This window comes from Stigmatopora nigra, unplaced genomic scaffold (assembly GCF_051989575.1).
Source record: "Stigmatopora nigra isolate UIUO_SnigA unplaced genomic scaffold, RoL_Snig_1.1 HiC_scaffold_25, whole genome shotgun sequence".
NCBI lineage: Eukaryota > Metazoa > Chordata > Actinopteri > Syngnathiformes > Syngnathidae > Stigmatopora > Stigmatopora nigra.
In genome coordinates this window covers 1,700,225-1,717,116 of record NW_027551604.1, presented here as the reverse complement: position 1 = coordinate 1,717,116, position 16,892 = coordinate 1,700,225, and the positions used below count along the sequence as shown (strand labels likewise).

The window sequence follows — 16,892 nt, the reverse complement described above, 5'->3', positions numbered from 1 at the left end:
TGATGGAAATATTTACTCGTGTGTAGTTCCACATCCAACCACCCAGAGCCGCTGTTTACCGACTACGTGGTCCATGTGAGTGACACAAAACGTCGTTCCAGTCTGCCCATTTGTGTTTGTATGCCCCTTCCCCGATTGTCATCACTATCGCGGTGTGTCTGGTGTGTGTGAGACACACATTTGCCATAAACGGACACACTTTTGCAGGGTTAAAGATGTCCGCTAAAGGAAAGAAGGACGAGTCCTTTCTGGGGAGACTCGGGGGCACCTTGGTCCGGAGGAAAAAAGCTAAAGAAGGTGAGTCATTTCTTTACATCTTCTATTATTACTATTATCTTTTAAAAAAAAATCGTTATGTATTCAGTATTTAGTTTTTGGGGGTTTTCTGGGCAGTTATAATACTGCGATCACGTGATGCGCGAGTTAGATGCGGTCTCGCTGATCATATTGATGACGTCACTTTTAGGATGAATTTTTATTTAATAACCGCAAACAATATGTCGTCGGGGGTGGAAACAAAGCGAATGAACTCGCCAGGAGGTCACTGATGGAAATAAATGTGTCTATGAACGTTCCACAGGCGTGAGAAAAGGGGAAAAGTGGTTTTAGGGAGAGATTTTATACACGCTTGTGTGAGTTGTTGTCTTAACTTTTTGGAGCCACTGTGCTGACAGAATGTGTGTGTGTGTGTGTGTGTGTGTGTGTGTGTGTGTGTGTGTGTGTGTGTGTGTGTGTGTGTGTGTGTGTGTGTGTGTGTGTGTGTGTGTGTGTGTGTGTGTGTGTGTGTGTGTGTGTGTGTGTGTGTGTGTGTGTGTGTTTAAAGAGACAGCTGTGAGATTTAGCGCCTGTGTGTCTGTGTCCGTGTGTGTGTGTGAGTAAAAGAGATCACCCTAGCTTTGGTTAAACTACGGCCCGCGGGCCACATTTGGTCCGTTAGGATTTTTAATCCGGCCCGCCGACGTTGTCCAAATAATTTTTTTGTCTGTTTGTTTTTTTTTGTATTCCAAGATGGCGCTGTCACACGGACGCCAGTGGCAGTAGCTGTGTCCACTCTTATTTGTTTTTAGTGTTTTACAGCCCCTCTATCTTTTTTTAAATTTATATTTCTTAATACATTCCTTTTACTTGACTTTGTACTTTATATTTTTACTTGAGTGATGAGTATGTTAATACTTTAGTCCTTTTTTCTGTTTATGTTTCATTTGTACTGTTAACGGATGCACTTTTTTATTTGTATCATACAATTTAAACAAAAATCATTATAAAACATGATTAATATTTTCAATATGATATTTTTTTGCACTTGTGGTTTTTTTCAGGACATTATGACTCTATTGTAAAGAGGAAACGCCCTAGAAGTTGCACAACTTTTTGCTGAAAACTATTTTTTGTTTCCCATGAGAATATTGACATCTACCTACATCAAATTTCATATTTCATATACACAACTCATTTTCTAACTTTTTCTCCCAAATGGCCCAGATTGCAGTCATTTTCTTTTTGAAGTCCCCCCCACCTCCCCCCTCCAAAAAAAAAACGGACAGGAAGCATGTTTTTATTTGACAAGGCAAACGTGTCACGTCCACGACTTTAAAAAATGACACTTACATCCTGATTATGTCATTTCACATTTTACAGCGGACACATACTCGTTAAACTTAAACTTCGCCGGACTGCCAATAATAGTAAGTTGCGTATTTTATACTTTACATCAAAATAATATATTTTGTCAACATTGTACAGTTTTAATTTCAGTGTTATTCAATGTAATTCATTGTAATGATATCTACCATATTTTCACAACTACTAAACGCATCACATTTTTAGCCGCAGTGTCAATAACGAGTGCTATTTCTGTTCTGGGTGTATTAAGAAATACTACATATCCCAGCAGGACTCTATCTACGGTAAAATAGTAGACTCAGGGGATACTTTTGCCGTAATTGTCCTATCGACTGATTTATTTTATTTTATCGTGATAACAATTTTAGTATTTGGTCCATATATAAGGTGCACTGAATTATAAGGCGCACTGTCTATTTATGAGAAAATGTAAGACTTTTGAGTGCGCCTTATAGTGGTGAAAATACGGTAATTGCTATTGACTTCCAGGTAAGAAGCACTCACTACTACACAGTCACCTCTAGAGCCAGCCATTCTTGATGTTTTGGATTTTTTGGTATAAAATCTTGCAGTGGGGGAGGAGCTATATGATGGAAGATTTTGCAAACTAAGATGGCATTTGGATATTTAACAGTATTGAGTATTCAGTTCAGGCATTTGTCTTTTTTTAATATCCGACATTTGGTGGTTTTTCGTTTTTGGTTTTCAGTTTTTTTTCCATATATAAGGCGCACTGTATTATAAGGCGTCCTGTCTATTTTGGAGAAAATTGAAGACTTAAGTGCGCTTTATAGTCGTGAAAATACGGTACTTGATTTTTTTTAGCCCAAAAAGTCCACTAGATTTAAAAAAATGAAAGTTTATTGTTAATTTAGATGTAAAAATGCAGTTTTAGTTCTTAAGCATTCTTCTATACAAGTGATATTCTAAATGAACCCATTTTTTTCCTCCAAAAACCCACCAAGCGTCACTAATTGACATCCTGCCTTTAAGGGTCATATTTCAAGCATCTGTTTGTCTTTAGCGCTTGACCTTTTTTAGGGTCACCAGCCCATTGGGGAGTACCCATCCAAACTCACTTTGACAGCCAATCACAAGGCACCTATTTAAAAAACGAGAAAAAAACATCCCCCATTTTTTAAAATATTCTGTCAACAATGTTAGCTCTTCTCCGGGTTGTCTTCCCTCCTCCCACGGCAATTCCGACTCATCATTCCCAAAATATCCAGCGCCAGTCCCGTGCCGGTGTAAATAAGCCGAGTTCTATTTAAGAGCCTACATATACCGCCACGTTATTTTTATCCCTCTCTTGTAAAGTGAAGAAATGACGTGATGTTTCTAACAAATACTGTTCCTTTTCCTCTCTAAAACAGAACACTACTGTGTGCATATACATTTATTTTTAATGCGCATATAGCATAAAGTACTTGCGCTTAATTGTATTCCTGCATTGGCCGGGAATCGAACCCGGGCTAACTGCTTGGAAGGCAGCTATGCTCACCACTATACTACCAATGCTGAATTATGTAATATTAGTCTCTATGAAATTCATCTCCATCAAAGACATAAAGACACAATAGTTCCAAATAACAAAGAAATTACTCTAATTTGTATTCCTGCATTGGCTGGGAATCGAACCCAGGTCAACTGCTTGGAAGGCAGCTATGCTCACCACTATACCACCAATGCTGATAGTTATAATGTATTCTATATAAAATTAAACTTAATCAAAGACATAAAGACACGATAGCTCCATCAACAACAAAGATGCATTTCTGCATTGGCTGGGAATCGAACCCAGGTCAACTGCTTGGAAGGCAGCTATGCTCACCACTATACCACCAATGCTGAAAGTTATGGTATTCATTCTCTATGATATTCATCTCCATCAAAGACATAAAGACACAATAGTTCCATCCACAAAGTAATTACTCTTAAGGGTATTTCTGCATTGGCCGGGAATCGAACCCGGGTCAACTGCTTGGAAGGCAGCTATGCTCACCACTATACCACCAATGCTCAAATCTTTCATATTTATTCTCTATAATATTCATCTCCATCAAAGACATAAAGACACAATAGTTCCATCAACAAAGAAAATGCATTTCTGCATTGGCCGGGATTCGAACCCGGGTCAACTGCTTGGAAGGCAGCTATGCTCACCACTATACCACCAATGCTGAAAACTAGTCAGTTTATTATATAATATATTCATCTCCATCAAAGACATGAAGACACAATAGTTCAACCAACTAAGAAATTGCTCCAAATTGTATTCCTGCATTGGCTGGGATAACACATATAGTATATGTAAAACTAGCAACAAAATGTTCTATGTCCTCCATAGCTGTTTTTTTTCCCTCTTGATTAAATTAGCGTAATGGTGTTAGCGGTAATGGATTCAGTGCCCGATTGATTGTCCGCCACTGGGTGATATATTAAAGGCTTCATTTGGCTGCATACTCAAACGTGACATTTATGCTGATCGCAAGAGTCCACTCACAAGATAAAAATCAGACGTTCTTGAATGCAACACTATCAACTGACAGACTAAGAACAACCAATCATAGCTAGGGTTAGCTAGCCTAGCGTGCATCTTTTAGGGATGTGGGAGGACACTGGAGTACCCAGAGAAAACCCACACAAGCCCCAAGAAAACATGCAAACATGTTGGAATACAGTGAGGCACAATGTGGAATCAAACTGTCGACCTCAAAACTGTGTAGCAGACATGCTAACTACTAGCATAGAAGAACATATTAATATTGATTCTTATACTACACTATTAGTAGAGTATTTACAAAGTATGTAATGTGTTACTGAGCAAAAACCAAAAACAAAAATGCTATCAAAATCATTTTTATCAGAAATGGGCGGGGCTTACAGCCAATATTTGCTTCTAAACCTCCCAAACAAAACATCCCACAATCCTAAATCTCATTAAATGCTCTCAATAGTCTACAAATAGTTGTTTGTCTACATGTGCTATCCCATTACCTGTCTGTCTTCTGCCTGTAGTATTTCCACCCTGACTCCGGCACCCCCTGTGACCCTCATGAGAAAAAAAATGACCAAAAAAATGAACGAACCAATGACCAAGTCCAACAGTGACATCATTAATACTTTCAACATAGAGTCTTCTTTTATTAGCAGGATTATATTTTAACATACCCACACACCCACATACACACCCACACACACCCACAGAAACACACTTTGCCATCCATCTCCAGTAACTGGACCTCCAAGTTAGGGAGGAGATTTGTGACAGAAATAAACCCGCCTCCCCTCCCACTACCATTCAATGCTACCACTCACATATATTGACGCACACATTGAAAATCACGTTCATAGTCGCTTTACGGCACCCCGCACACGCTACGATCGGGATTTGACGTCCAGTGGCGACATGGCGGGTCTCCTTTGTGGAACCAAGAAAAAGAAAATGGGTGAGATATGAAGTTGCTTTTGATTTAGGAGGATTTATTGTGAGTGTTTTTGAAAAATTGTTATTGTGGTCATAGACACCTGATGATGTAAAGCAAGGGTATCAGACTCGCAGGCCGCTTTAAAGTCAACTTGATTTTATGTGGGTTGGATTATTTTAGTTATAATATTTAGATTTTTTTTTTTTATAAATGGATTAAAAGAACTGGATTAAAAGCCCAGAATATTCCATTTTTTATAGATCTAAAACAATGTTTATTTTAGCTTTTTTTTAATATATTTTTAGATTTTACAGAATGATTTTTGAACTGAAAACACAGAAAAAATGATCAAAAAATGACAATTATTGATTTAAAAGGGGAAAAATCAGGAAATTTAATATACATCGGACTATTTTAGATATAATATTTAGATTATTTTTTAATAAATGGATTAAAAGAACTGGATAAAAATCCCTAAATATTCATTTTTATAGATCTAAAACAATTTTAGATTTTTAATTTTTTTTTTTTAGATTTTCCAAAAGAATTTTTGAACTAAAAACACAGAAAAAATGATTAAAAAATGACAATTATTGATTTAAAAAAGGGGAAAATCAGGAAATATAATAAACATCTATACTACATTTAATTTGATCCTAAAACAGAAAGTCGGCACTCATGATTTACTTTCCCGGGCCATACAAAATGATGCAACGGGCCAAATTTGGCCCCCGGGCCGCCACTTTAACAACTGTAGTGTACAGCAAGGGGTTGTGAAGCTTTTTGACAGAGAGAGACATAAATAATTCATATTTTCAAATGTTATTCCTTGAGTGCCATACTCAGAATTGACAAAGTCAAAAATATATGCCCCACATATGGCTCTTGAGCAATATCCAGCCATCAAAAGTGCCACATGTGGCTCCCGAGCCGTAGGTTCCCCACCCTTGGTGTAGCGGTTGGGATGAAATCCAGCAAAGCTGCTTTGTAATTACGCCGCCTGATCTTGATCCATGTGGGGATTCCAGGCTAAATGCGAGTACAGTATCAGATGGGGACCGCCTTCCCCTCCCTGAAAATGGCCTTTCAACTTGTATAATTATTTACATAGATGCCATTTTTGTATACACGAAATATGGGAAGGAAATGTTGGTGTTGCATAGAAACAGATGATGTCACTGGGGCGAACAGAAATAGGAAAAGTTGAATTTCTTGGTTGATGGGTTTCTTGGTTGACCTGGGTTCGATTCCCGGCCAATGCATTTTCTTTGTTGATGGAACTATTGTGTCTTTATGTCTTTGATGGAGATCAATGTCATATCAACTAAAACTAACAGATTTCAGTGGCATTGGTGGTATAGTGGTGAGCATAGCTGCCTTCCAAGCAGTTGACCCGGGTTCGATTCCCGGCCAATGCATTTTAATTGTTGATGGAACTATTGTGTCTTTATGTCGTTGATGGAGATGAATGATATATCAACTAAAACTACTGGAGTTCTGTGGCATTGGTGGTATAGTGGTGAGCATAGCTGCCTTCCAAGCAGTTGACCCGGGGTTGATTCCCGGCCAATGCATTTTCATTGCTGATGGAACTATTGTGTCTTTATGTCTTTGATGGAGATACATTTCATATAAAATAAAACTGGCAGATTTCAGCGGCATTGGTGGTATAGTGGTGAGCATAGCTGCCTTCCAAGCAGTTGACCCGGGTTCGATTCCCGGCCAATGCATTTTCATTGTTGATGGAAGTATTGTGTCTTTATGTCTTTGATGGAGATACATTTCATATAAAATAAAACTAGTGAATTTCAGTAGCATTGGTGGTATAGTGGTGAGCATAGCTGCCTTCCAAGCAGTTGACCTGGGTTCAACTCCCGGCCAATGCGTTTTCTTTGTTGATGGAACTATTGTGTCTTTATGTCTTTGATGGAGATACATTTCATATAAAATAAAACTGGTGGATTTCAGTGGCATTGGTGGTATAGTGGTGAGCATAGCTGCCTTCCAAGCCGCTGACCCGGGTTTGATTCCCGGCCAATGCATTTTCTTTGTTGATGGAACTATTGTGTCTTTATGTCTTTGATGGAGATCAATGTCATATCAACTAAAACTAACAGATTTCAGCGGCATTGGTGGTATAGTGGTGAGCATAGCTGCCTTCCAAGCAGTTGACCCGGGTTCGATTCCTGGCCAATGCATTTTAATTGTTGATGGAACTATTGTGTCTTTATGTCTTTGATGGAGATCAATGTCATATCAACTAAAACTATCAGATTTCAGTGGCATTGGTGGTATAGTGGTGAGCATAGCTGCCTTCCAAGCAGTTGACCCGGGTTCGATTCCCGGCCAATGCATTTTCATTGCTGATGGAACTATTGTGTCTTTATGGCTTTGATGGAGATACATTTCATATAAAATAAAAGTGGCGGATTTCAGCGGCATTGGTGGTATAGTGGTGAGCATAGCTGCCTTCCAAGCAGTTGACCCGGGTTCGATTCCCGGCCAATGCATTTTCTTTGTTGATGGAACTATTGTGTCTTTATGTCTTTGATGGAGATCAATGTCATATCAACTAAAACTAACAGATGTCAGTGGCATTGGTGGTATAGTGGTGAGCATAGCTGCCTTCCAGGCAGTCGACCCGGGTTCGATTCCCGGCTAATGCATTTTCATTGCTGATGGAACTATTGTGTCTTTATGTCTTTGATGGAGATCAATGTCATATCAACTAAAACTGACAGATGTCAGTGGCATTGGTGGTATAGTGGTGAGCATAGCTGCCTTCCAAGCAGTAGGCCCGGGTTCGATTCCCGGCCAAGGCATTTTCATTGCTGATGGAACTATTGTGTCTTTATGTCTTTGATGGAGATCAATGTCATATCAACTAAAACTAACAGATTTCAGTGGCATTGGTGGTATAGTGGTGAGCATAGCTGCCTTCCAAGCAGTTGACCTGGGTTCGATTCCCGGCCAATGCATTTTCATTGCTGATGGAACTACTGTGTCTTTATGTCTTTGATGGAGATCAATGTCATATCAACTAAAACTAGCAGATTTCAGTGGCATTGGTGGTATAGTGGTGAGCATAGCTGCCTTCCAAGCAGTTGACCCGGGTTCGATTCCCGGCCAATGCACATTCTGTGTTGGCTTTTTTTAAGCAGTTCAGAAAATTATTGAATATGTAATTGTGTGCATTTGCATTGTTTTTATTTTTTTTGTGTGAGCAGTGAGTGACCTCCACGAGGATGGGAAGAACGCCATCAACGCACCGATGCTCCCCTCCGGGACGGATGTCCATCCAGAGGACACTCTGCTGGGTATGTTGTCAGACTTTGTAAAAGTGGACTAAAAAGAGACACCCTTTCTTTATCTATTGTCCATTAAAAAAACACCAAATTAGCTTTTGACTCTTTGTAAATGGTCGTACTTTAAAGTTTGTCTTCTCGTTTTCTGTCCATCAGAGGAGAACGCCGAAAGAGTCATGCTAGACCCCACGTCGAGGGAGAACCCCAAATTTAAGGATCTTCTGAAGGTACTATTTGGAGAAGTGAGAAGAACTCAAGGTGGACATTTTTTTTGATGGACTGACCCTTGTGGACAGGTCCTCATTGACTGGATCAACAGTGAGCTGGAGGAGGACAGGATTATTGTCAAGGACTTGGAGGAAGACTGCTATGACGGACAAGTGTTGCAGAAGCTGTTTGGTGAGAAGACAATCATATCAATTATGGAAATCTATTTTTATGTTGTGTAAATGCCGTCCTCCCCACAGAAAAGTTGTCGGGACGAAAGCTGAACGTAGCCGAGGTGACCCAATCAGAAATCGGACAGAAGCAGAAGCTCCAGACGGTTTTGGAGGCCGTCAATGAGCTGTTGCGACCCCACGGCTGGTCCATTGAGTGGAGTGTTGACTGTGAGTTGCCGTTCAGCTGGTATTTTAGCAACAAAGATGGAAAAGTGAAAATCCTGAAATTCAACTCCATCAAAGACATAAAGACACAATAGTTCCATGAACAAAGATACACAAGGAAGACATTTTGAAAGTCATTTCTCTAAATTGTAGTGATAGAGTTGAATTTCATAGAGAATAGAAATGACTAAAATAAGCGTTGGTGGTATAGTGGTGAGCATAGCTGCCTTCCAAGCAGTTAAGTCGGGTTCGATTTCCGGCCAATGCAGAAATACAATGTAAAACGATCATTTTCAAATTTTTATTGTTGATGGAACTATTGTGTCTTGATGTCTTTGATGGAAATTCATCTCCATCAAAGACATAAAGACACAATAGTTCCACCAACAAAGAAAATGCTTTCCTGCATTGGCCGGGAATCGAACCCGGGTCAACTGCTTGGAAGGCAGCTATGCTCACCACTATACCACCAATGCTACTGATATCTTGCTGTTTTATTTTATATGAAATTCATCTCCATCAAAGACATAAAGACACAATATTTCCATCAACAAATAAAATGCTTTCCTGCATTGGCCAGGAATCGAACCCAGGTCAACTGCTTGGAAGGCAGCTATGATCAAAGACATAAAGACAAAATTTTACCATCAACAAAGAAATTACTCTAAAATATTTGCCTGCATTGGCCGGGAATCGAACCCGGGTCAACTGCTTGGAAGGCAGCTATGCTCACCACTATACCACCAATGCAACTGAAATTAAACAATTGTATTCTACATTAGTTTCATCTCTATCCAAGACAAATAGACACAATAGTTCCATCAACAAAACAATTTCTCTAAACTGAATTCCTGCATTGGCCAGGAATCGAACCCAAGTCAACTGCTTGGAAGGCAGCTATGCTCACCACTATACCACCAATGCCGCTGAACTCCATCAGTTTTATTTTATATGAAATGTATCTCCATCAAAGACATAAAGACACAATAGTTCCATCAACAATGAAAATGCATTGGCCGGGAATCGAACCCAGGTCAACTGCTTGGAAGGCAGCTATGCTCACCACTATACCACCAATGCCGCTGAACTCCATCAGTTTTATTTTATATGAAATGTATCTCCATCAAAGACATAAAGACACAATAGTTCCATCAACAATGAAAATGCATTGGCCGGGAATCGAACCCGGGTCAACTGCTTGGAAGGCAGCTATGCTCACCACTATACCACCAATGCCTGTGGAACAAGTACCCTCTTTTATGTTTTAACAAATCTTCCCACATATGGCACTGAGACACAATAATTTCTCATCAATGACATTTGAAATGAAAATGCCTAAAAAATTCCATAATAATTTAATCAGTATTAATCTCAGTGTCTTTCTTCTTCAGCCATCCACTCCAAAAACCTGGTGGCCATCGTCTACCTTCTGGTATCCTTGGCAATGCACTTCCAGGCGGCCATTCGCCTCCCAGAACACGTTTCAGTCAAAGTGGTGGTAGTCAAGGCAAGACGACTCACAGCTACAATTTTAGCTATTTTTTTTTAAATAACCTGAAACGTTGTTTTTTATCAGAAACGAGAAGGTTTGCTGCAAACTGCCCTCGTCAACAAAGAGTTAACAAGCACCACAGAGTGAGTAAAATCTTTTATTTTTCCTCGTTACGTCCATATTTTGATCTTTAAATGCTCATTTCTGTATTTGTTTTTATTTTTTGGCTCCTCAGGATGATGATGGGAAGGTTTGGTAGGTCTTAATCATCGTCATTTTCACGTAGCTTAGCAACCTAGCTAATGCTAAGCTAACCCCAACCAGATTTCAATGAATGCTTAGTAGTTTTAATCAAGTTTTTTGTTTGTTTTGATCATAGAAAGAGACGCTTTTGACACACTTTTGGATCACGCGCCGGATAAACTCAATGTGGTCAAAACGGTGAGAGAAAAACACATTTTTTGAATGTTTTTTATATGAAAATGACAAAAGATTATGGTTATAATAACACTTTTCCCAACTTAGTCCCTCATAACGTTTGTCAACAAACATTTGAACAAGTTGAACTTGGAGGTCACTGAGCTGGAATCTCAGGTAGTCAAAGTTGCTCCGCCCCTTTTCTAGTCCTCAAATGACATTTTCTATGTCGTATAATCATCAAATTTTATTTTTTAATTCAGTTTGCAGATGGAGTTTACCTGATCCTTTTAATGGGGTTGCTAGAAGACTACTTTGTACCTTTGTACAACTTCTTCCTCACCCCCGAGAACTTTGAGCAAAAGGTTATTTGGGCTCCGCAGAAAATGTGGTTGTCAAGTGGTGTGTCGTGAGAATTCATTGTGTGTGTATGTGTTTTTAATTCAGGTCCACAATGTGGCGTTTGCCTTTGAGCTCATGCAAGATGGCGGTTTGAAAAAGCCCAAAGCGAGACCAGAAGGTAAAGTCTTATCACTCTTCCAGTCAAGTTATTAAGAAAAATATATTCTGTCAAATGCATTGACCGGGAATCGAACCCGGGTCAACTGCTTGGAAGGCAGCTATGCTAACCACTATACCACCAATGCAACTGAAAAATATGAGTATTTTGTGGAAAATCTAACTTCTTCAATTGCATCGAGCCATCATTTCAGACAAACACAAAAAAATCTGAACAAATAAGATGGATTCTTGCATTGGCCAGGAATCGAACCCGGGTCAACTGCTTGGAAGGCAGCTATGCTCACCACTATACCACCAATGCCCCTGAAATCCATTAGTTTTATTTTATATGAAATTCATCTCCATCAAAGACACAAAAGTTCCATCAACAAAGAAAATGTAGTGACAGGTAATCGAACCCGGGTCAACTGCTTGGAAGGCAGCTATGCTCACCACTATACCACCAATGCCCGTGAAAAAGATCATTTTTTTGTGGAAAATACAAATTTATCAATTGCATCGAGACGTCATATTAGACACACAACTAAAATTCTAAAGAAGTCAACCAAATTCCTGCATTGGCCGGGAATCAAACCCAGGTCAACTGCTTGGAAGGCAGCTATGCTCACCACTATACCACCAATGCAACTGAAAAAAGAGGTGTATTTTGTGGTAAATGTAACTTTCTCAATTGCATCGAGACATCATTTCAGACACACACAAAAAATTCTGAACAAATAAGACAGATTTCTGCATTGGCCGGGAATCGAACCCGGGTCAACTGCTTGGAAGGCAGCTATGCTCACCACTATACCACCAATGCCTCTGAAAACTACTAATGTTTTGTGGAAAATACACATTCATCAATTGCATCGAGACATTATATAAGAAACACCTAAAATTCTAAAGAAATCAACCAAATTACTGCATTGGCCGGGAATCGAACCCGGGTCAATTGCTTGGAAGGCAGCTATGCTCACCACTATACCACCAATGCCTGTGAAAAAGACCATTGTTCTGTAGATAATACAAATTCATCAGTCACATCGAGACATCATATAAGACACTCACTACAAAAATTCTAAAGAAATCAACAAAATTTCTGCATTGGCCGGGAATCGAACCCGGGTCAACTGCTTGGAAGGCAGCTATGCTAACCACTATACCACCAATGCTGATTTCCAAACAAGTTATGTCTAAAAATCAACATCATTTAGACATACTATTGATCATCAAAGACACACTCCACTGATGACCATTTTTGATCAAATTTCTCAGATTTTGGTTTATGCAGTCTAAACCTTTTTTTGAGGGTTTTTTTTTTTTTGCTGTTTGCCGTTGCTTCCCCACAAGAGGGAAACCTCACCTCACGTTTCAAACCTCAGCCGACTCTCACTTTGAAATTGAATCAAAACGGCCATGGAGAGCGTCTTCTATCAAATCCAATCCAATTCATGCATCCATATTCATCCAAAAATGATATTAGCCGGATGGAGTAATCTAATAGTCATGACGGATGCACTACTTTACAACTTAATCAACATTTCCTGCCATTAAACTCATTTCCGTCCACCACTGCAATGGAAAGATGAAGCGATGCATTTCTGGTATTAAATTATGCGAAAATAATCACATTGCTTTTTTTATTCTGGTAACATTTTCAGGTGGCCGAGTCGCGGCTAACCTTGAATCCTAATTACAGATCCGTCGTGATTTTATTCCAACAAACTATTTATCTCCAAAGACCTACTTGGGAGAAGATTACAATATGCAAATATGACATCGCAATGCATGGAAATTCTTATTTTGGCCTAGTTTGAAGAATGGAAGACATGTTTTTTTTTCCGTGACTGGACGTTTGGTCGCCGGTCAAATGTACTTAGATATTAAACAGTACTTAGATATTAAACAGTACTTAGATATTAAAGAGTACTTAGATATTAAACAGTACTTAGATATTAAACAGTACTTAGATATTAAACAGTTCTTAGATATTAAACAGTACTTAGATATTAAACAGTACTTAGACAGTAAACAGTACTTAGATATTAAACACTTCTTAGATATTAAACAGTACTTAGATAATAAAAAGTAGTTAGATATTAAAAAGTAGTTAGATATTAAACAGTACTTGGGTATTAAACAGTACTTCGATATTAAACATTACTTAGATATTAAACAGTACTTAGATATTAAACAGTACTTAGATACTAAACAGTACTTATATTTTAAACAGTACTTAAATACTAAACAGTACTTAGATATTAAACAGGACTTAGAAATGAAACAGTACTCAGATATTAAAAAGTACTTAGATATTAAACAGTACTTAGATATTAAACAGTACTTAGATATTAAACAGTGCTTGGATATTCAACAGTACTTAGATATTAAACAGTACTTAGATATTAAACAGTGCTTAGATATTAAATACTACTTAGATATTAAACAGTACTCAGATATCAAACAGTACTGAGATCTTAATAAGTACTTAGTACCCTAATATCTCGATGAATGAAATGTTCTATTGTCATATTTTTTTGCAGACGTGGTCAACCTGAACCTCAAGTCCACCCTACGAGTCCTTTACAACCTGTTCACTAATTACAAGAATTCCGAGTGACGGATCCTCTCCAGCCCGGAGGAGAACGAGGCGGGGAACCGCGACTCCAGTGGAGGACCGTTGGGAATCCCGCTTTTGGAATCCCGCTTTTGGAATCCCGCTTTTGGAATCTTCTATTTATTTATTCCACTCAACGCACCTCCAACTCCCAAAACAACGGCATTATAATCACACTTCTTTTTTTGCACGACAACACGCTTGTAACATAAAATCAACCAATTGAAATTAACTTGGATTACCATACAAACACACTCAAAAATAAATTTATTCTTACATTACACTTAACTTATTTCTAATTTTGTTTATAATTTTGATACATTTTTTGGCTCTATTGGCCCCGCCTCCACCCTGACTTTCAGATGCAACCAATCGAGGGTTGTTTACTTTTGTTTTCCCTTCAAAATATTCCCAAAATGATGCACAAAAATGTCCCCGCAATAAAATAACGCACGATAACTACAATATATACTGCTCTCGTATTAGCAAACAAGCTCCGCCATTTTTTTTAGTGGTTTAGTTCTCATTTCATGTGTTCACAAAGTGACCTCTACTTACAAATGACTCTGGGTATGAAAATTTCAGGTTACAAAATCCCTCTGAATGTAATGACATTTCATGTATCTGTTATTTTATTTTGAAATTCTCCTGGGAACATATTTGTTTCATCCTTATAATTAAAAATATATATATTTGAATGTTTATGTAGTTGTTCTACATCAAAATGCATATTGTCATTTTTCAATTCAACATTTTAATCCTATTCTTAATGCAGTGTTTTTTTCATTTTTCCATAATATCAATGTTTTTTCCTAAATATTTATATCAGAATTCATTTAAAATATTTGTCTTTTTATCCGACAAATGTGTTTATTTCAAAACCGAATGCTTAAACCATGATTATAAATGTAAAATATTTTCATTTTTCCATAATATCAATGTTTTTTCCTAAATATTTATATCAGAATTCATCTAAAATATCTGTCTTTTTATCCGACTAATGTGTTTATTTCAAAACCGAATGCTTTAATCATGATTATAAATCTAAAATAAATATTTTTCCTAACATAAATATGACTATATTTTCAAATAATCTCATTTCAGAGCCATTTTCGACAAACAATGTCCAATCCAGTCGGCTAAGGAGGGTTGGCAGTTATTTTTTGAAGCTTTTTCAGACAAAAATGTACACTAAAATTGTTATTATTTCCCAATTTAAACAGATTGCATTCAACCTCACCCCAAAAAAATCAATCAATCTTCCCCTTTAGTGACAAATGCTCGCTTTCCTAAAAGGGCGTCGCCCGCTGCCTCTCAAGTGCGGCGCGGTGGTCCCAGGTGGGCCGCCGCCTGAGAGCCTGTTATCGACTGACCTTTCCGAGAAGGCCCCCAGAGCTCCGGCTAAACAGCCCCCACCCCCAACCCCCTACTCGCCTGCTGGAACTGTTTGGAACACGGCAAGCTGTGCATGATGACGCCCGGCTGAATTATTGAAAGAGGAGGTGAGTCATTTGGCACTGTGGATGAGTGGTGAGTACACTTGGATCAAGCCTCTGGGGTTCTGGGTTCGAGGAAGGTATTATTTTTATTCCTTATGAAATTCAATTCCATCAAAGACATAAAGACACAATATTTCTATCAACAAATAAAATGCATTCCTGCATTGGCCGGGAATCGAACCCGGGTCAACTGCTTGGAAGGCAGCTATGCTCACCACTATACCACCAATGCTGACATTTAATGTGCTTATTCTCTATCAAATTCAGCTCCATCAAAGACATAAAGACACAATATTTCCATCAACAAATAAAAAGCATTCCTGCATTGGCCGGGAATCAGACCCGGGTCAACTGCTTGGAAGGCAGCTATGCTCACCACTATACCACCAATGCTGACGATAAGCAGGTATATTTTATATGAAGTTCATCTTCATCCAAGATACAAAGACACAAAACTTCCATCAACAAAGAAAGTGCATTCCTGCATTGGCCGGGAATCAAACCCAGGTCAACTGCTTGGAAGGCAGCCATGCTCACCACTATACCACCAATGCCACTAAAATCCAATAGTTTTATTTCATATGAAATGTATCTCCATCCAAGACATAAAGACACAATAGTTCCATCAACAAAGTAAATGTATTCCTGCATTGGCCGGGAATCGAACCCGGGTCAACTGCTTGGAAGGCAGCTATGCTCACCACTATACCACCAATGCCACACAATTCTGTTAGTTTGAGTTGATATAACATTCATCTCCATCAAAGACATAAAGACACAATAGTTCCATCAACAATGAAAATGCATTGGCCAGGAATCGAACCCAGGTCAACTACTTGGAAGGCAGCCATGCTCACCACTATACCACCAATGCCACTAAAATCCAATAGTTTTATTTCATATGAAATGTATCTCCATCCAAGACATAAAGACACAATAGTTCCATCAACAAAGTAAATGTATTCCTGCATTGGCCGGGAATCGTACCAAGGTCAACTTCTTGGAAGGCAGCTATGCTCACCACTATACCTCCAATGATGGCATTGAATGTGATTATACTCAAATTCAACTCTATCAAAGACATAAAGGCACAATAGTTGAATCAACATGAGAAAAATTGCATTATTGCATTAGCCGGGAATTGAACCCGGATCAACTGCTTGGAAGGCAGCTATGCTCACCACTATACCACCAATGCTAAAAGCAGTTAGGTTTATTTTATATGAAATTCATCTCCATCAAAGATATAAAGAGACATTAGGTCCATCAACAAAGTAAATATATTGCTGCATTGGCCGGGAATCGAACCCGGGTCAACTGCTTGGAAGGCAGCTATGCTCACCACTATACCACCAATGCTTCATTCCAGTCTGTGTCATTTTTAGCTTACTACATTTTGATA

General features: G+C 38.6%; 1 protein-coding gene and 35 non-coding genes across 36 annotated transcripts; 13 read left to right on the top strand and 23 right to left on the bottom strand.

Moving 5' to 3' along the window:
* Positions 1–89: 89 nt before the first annotated feature.
* Positions 90–14,660, top strand: parvb (parvin, beta). Its single transcript, XM_077711276.1, has 13 exons — positions 90–297; positions 8,279–8,368; positions 8,513–8,583; positions 8,653–8,755; positions 8,824–8,964; positions 10,353–10,468; positions 10,538–10,596; positions 10,689–10,708; positions 10,833–10,894; positions 10,979–11,047; positions 11,134–11,235; positions 11,318–11,390; positions 13,918–14,660. The coding sequence occupies exons 1-13, from the start codon at positions 216–218 to the stop codon at positions 13,992–13,994; spliced, it is 1,065 nt and encodes a 354-aa protein (XP_077567402.1). The 5' UTR covers positions 90–215; the 3' UTR covers positions 13,995–14,660.
* Positions 3,070–3,141, bottom strand: trnag-ucc (transfer RNA glycine (anticodon UCC)). The gene has a single exon. It is a non-coding gene; the product is annotated as a tRNA-Gly (tRNA).
* On the bottom strand, positions 3,241–3,312 carry trnag-ucc (transfer RNA glycine (anticodon UCC)). The gene has a single exon. It is a non-coding gene; the product is annotated as a tRNA-Gly (tRNA).
* trnag-ucc (transfer RNA glycine (anticodon UCC)) lies at positions 3,400–3,471 on the bottom strand. Its single transcript has one exon. It is a non-coding gene; the product is annotated as a tRNA-Gly (tRNA).
* Positions 3,571–3,642, bottom strand: trnag-ucc (transfer RNA glycine (anticodon UCC)). Its single transcript has one exon. It is a non-coding gene; the product is annotated as a tRNA-Gly (tRNA).
* Positions 3,732–3,803, bottom strand: trnag-ucc (transfer RNA glycine (anticodon UCC)). Its single transcript has one exon. It is a non-coding gene; the product is annotated as a tRNA-Gly (tRNA).
* Positions 6,398–6,469, top strand: trnag-ucc (transfer RNA glycine (anticodon UCC)). Its single transcript has one exon. It is a non-coding gene; the product is annotated as a tRNA-Gly (tRNA).
* Positions 6,554–6,625, top strand: trnag-ucc (transfer RNA glycine (anticodon UCC)). Its single transcript has one exon. It is a non-coding gene; the product is annotated as a tRNA-Gly (tRNA).
* On the top strand, positions 6,710–6,781 carry trnag-ucc (transfer RNA glycine (anticodon UCC)). Its single transcript has one exon. It is a non-coding gene; the product is annotated as a tRNA-Gly (tRNA).
* Positions 6,866–6,937, top strand: trnag-ucc (transfer RNA glycine (anticodon UCC)). Its single transcript has one exon. It is a non-coding gene; the product is annotated as a tRNA-Gly (tRNA).
* Positions 7,022–7,093, top strand: trnag-ucc (transfer RNA glycine (anticodon UCC)). Its single transcript has one exon. It is a non-coding gene; the product is annotated as a tRNA-Gly (tRNA).
* Positions 7,178–7,249, top strand: trnag-ucc (transfer RNA glycine (anticodon UCC)). The gene has a single exon. It is a non-coding gene; the product is annotated as a tRNA-Gly (tRNA).
* trnag-ucc (transfer RNA glycine (anticodon UCC)) lies at positions 7,334–7,405 on the top strand. The gene has a single exon. It is a non-coding gene; the product is annotated as a tRNA-Gly (tRNA).
* On the top strand, positions 7,490–7,561 carry trnag-ucc (transfer RNA glycine (anticodon UCC)). The gene has a single exon. It is a non-coding gene; the product is annotated as a tRNA-Gly (tRNA).
* On the top strand, positions 7,646–7,717 carry trnag-ucc (transfer RNA glycine (anticodon UCC)). Its single transcript has one exon. It is a non-coding gene; the product is annotated as a tRNA-Gly (tRNA).
* Positions 7,802–7,873, top strand: trnag-ucc (transfer RNA glycine (anticodon UCC)). The gene has a single exon. It is a non-coding gene; the product is annotated as a tRNA-Gly (tRNA).
* Positions 7,958–8,029, top strand: trnag-ucc (transfer RNA glycine (anticodon UCC)). The gene has a single exon. It is a non-coding gene; the product is annotated as a tRNA-Gly (tRNA).
* Positions 8,114–8,185, top strand: trnag-ucc (transfer RNA glycine (anticodon UCC)). The gene has a single exon. It is a non-coding gene; the product is annotated as a tRNA-Gly (tRNA).
* On the bottom strand, positions 9,366–9,437 carry trnag-ucc (transfer RNA glycine (anticodon UCC)). Its single transcript has one exon. It is a non-coding gene; the product is annotated as a tRNA-Gly (tRNA).
* Positions 9,640–9,711, bottom strand: trnag-ucc (transfer RNA glycine (anticodon UCC)). The gene has a single exon. It is a non-coding gene; the product is annotated as a tRNA-Gly (tRNA).
* On the bottom strand, positions 9,814–9,885 carry trnag-ucc (transfer RNA glycine (anticodon UCC)). Its single transcript has one exon. It is a non-coding gene; the product is annotated as a tRNA-Gly (tRNA).
* On the bottom strand, positions 9,970–10,041 carry trnag-ucc (transfer RNA glycine (anticodon UCC)). The gene has a single exon. It is a non-coding gene; the product is annotated as a tRNA-Gly (tRNA).
* trnag-ucc (transfer RNA glycine (anticodon UCC)) lies at positions 10,126–10,197 on the bottom strand. Its single transcript has one exon. It is a non-coding gene; the product is annotated as a tRNA-Gly (tRNA).
* trnag-ucc (transfer RNA glycine (anticodon UCC)) lies at positions 11,446–11,517 on the bottom strand. The gene has a single exon. It is a non-coding gene; the product is annotated as a tRNA-Gly (tRNA).
* On the bottom strand, positions 11,622–11,693 carry trnag-ucc (transfer RNA glycine (anticodon UCC)). Its single transcript has one exon. It is a non-coding gene; the product is annotated as a tRNA-Gly (tRNA).
* trnag-ucc (transfer RNA glycine (anticodon UCC)) lies at positions 11,946–12,017 on the bottom strand. Its single transcript has one exon. It is a non-coding gene; the product is annotated as a tRNA-Gly (tRNA).
* On the bottom strand, positions 12,123–12,194 carry trnag-ucc (transfer RNA glycine (anticodon UCC)). Its single transcript has one exon. It is a non-coding gene; the product is annotated as a tRNA-Gly (tRNA).
* Positions 12,297–12,368, bottom strand: trnag-ucc (transfer RNA glycine (anticodon UCC)). Its single transcript has one exon. It is a non-coding gene; the product is annotated as a tRNA-Gly (tRNA).
* Positions 12,475–12,546, bottom strand: trnag-ucc (transfer RNA glycine (anticodon UCC)). The gene has a single exon. It is a non-coding gene; the product is annotated as a tRNA-Gly (tRNA).
* A 990-nt stretch (positions 14,661–15,650) lies between the features above and the next one.
* On the bottom strand, positions 15,651–15,722 carry trnag-ucc (transfer RNA glycine (anticodon UCC)). Its single transcript has one exon. It is a non-coding gene; the product is annotated as a tRNA-Gly (tRNA).
* Positions 15,723–15,811: 89 nt separating this feature from the next.
* On the bottom strand, positions 15,812–15,883 carry trnag-ucc (transfer RNA glycine (anticodon UCC)). The gene has a single exon. It is a non-coding gene; the product is annotated as a tRNA-Gly (tRNA).
* Positions 15,884–15,972: 89 nt separating this feature from the next.
* Positions 15,973–16,044, bottom strand: trnag-ucc (transfer RNA glycine (anticodon UCC)). The gene has a single exon. It is a non-coding gene; the product is annotated as a tRNA-Gly (tRNA).
* A 92-nt stretch (positions 16,045–16,136) lies between these two features.
* trnag-ucc (transfer RNA glycine (anticodon UCC)) lies at positions 16,137–16,208 on the bottom strand. The gene has a single exon. It is a non-coding gene; the product is annotated as a tRNA-Gly (tRNA).
* Positions 16,209–16,292: 84 nt separating this feature from the next.
* On the bottom strand, positions 16,293–16,364 carry trnag-ucc (transfer RNA glycine (anticodon UCC)). Its single transcript has one exon. It is a non-coding gene; the product is annotated as a tRNA-Gly (tRNA).
* Positions 16,365–16,616: 252 nt separating this feature from the next.
* trnag-ucc (transfer RNA glycine (anticodon UCC)) lies at positions 16,617–16,688 on the bottom strand. The gene has a single exon. It is a non-coding gene; the product is annotated as a tRNA-Gly (tRNA).
* Positions 16,689–16,777: 89 nt separating this feature from the next.
* Positions 16,778–16,849, bottom strand: trnag-ucc (transfer RNA glycine (anticodon UCC)). Its single transcript has one exon. It is a non-coding gene; the product is annotated as a tRNA-Gly (tRNA).
* Positions 16,850–16,892: the final 43 nt, after the last annotated feature.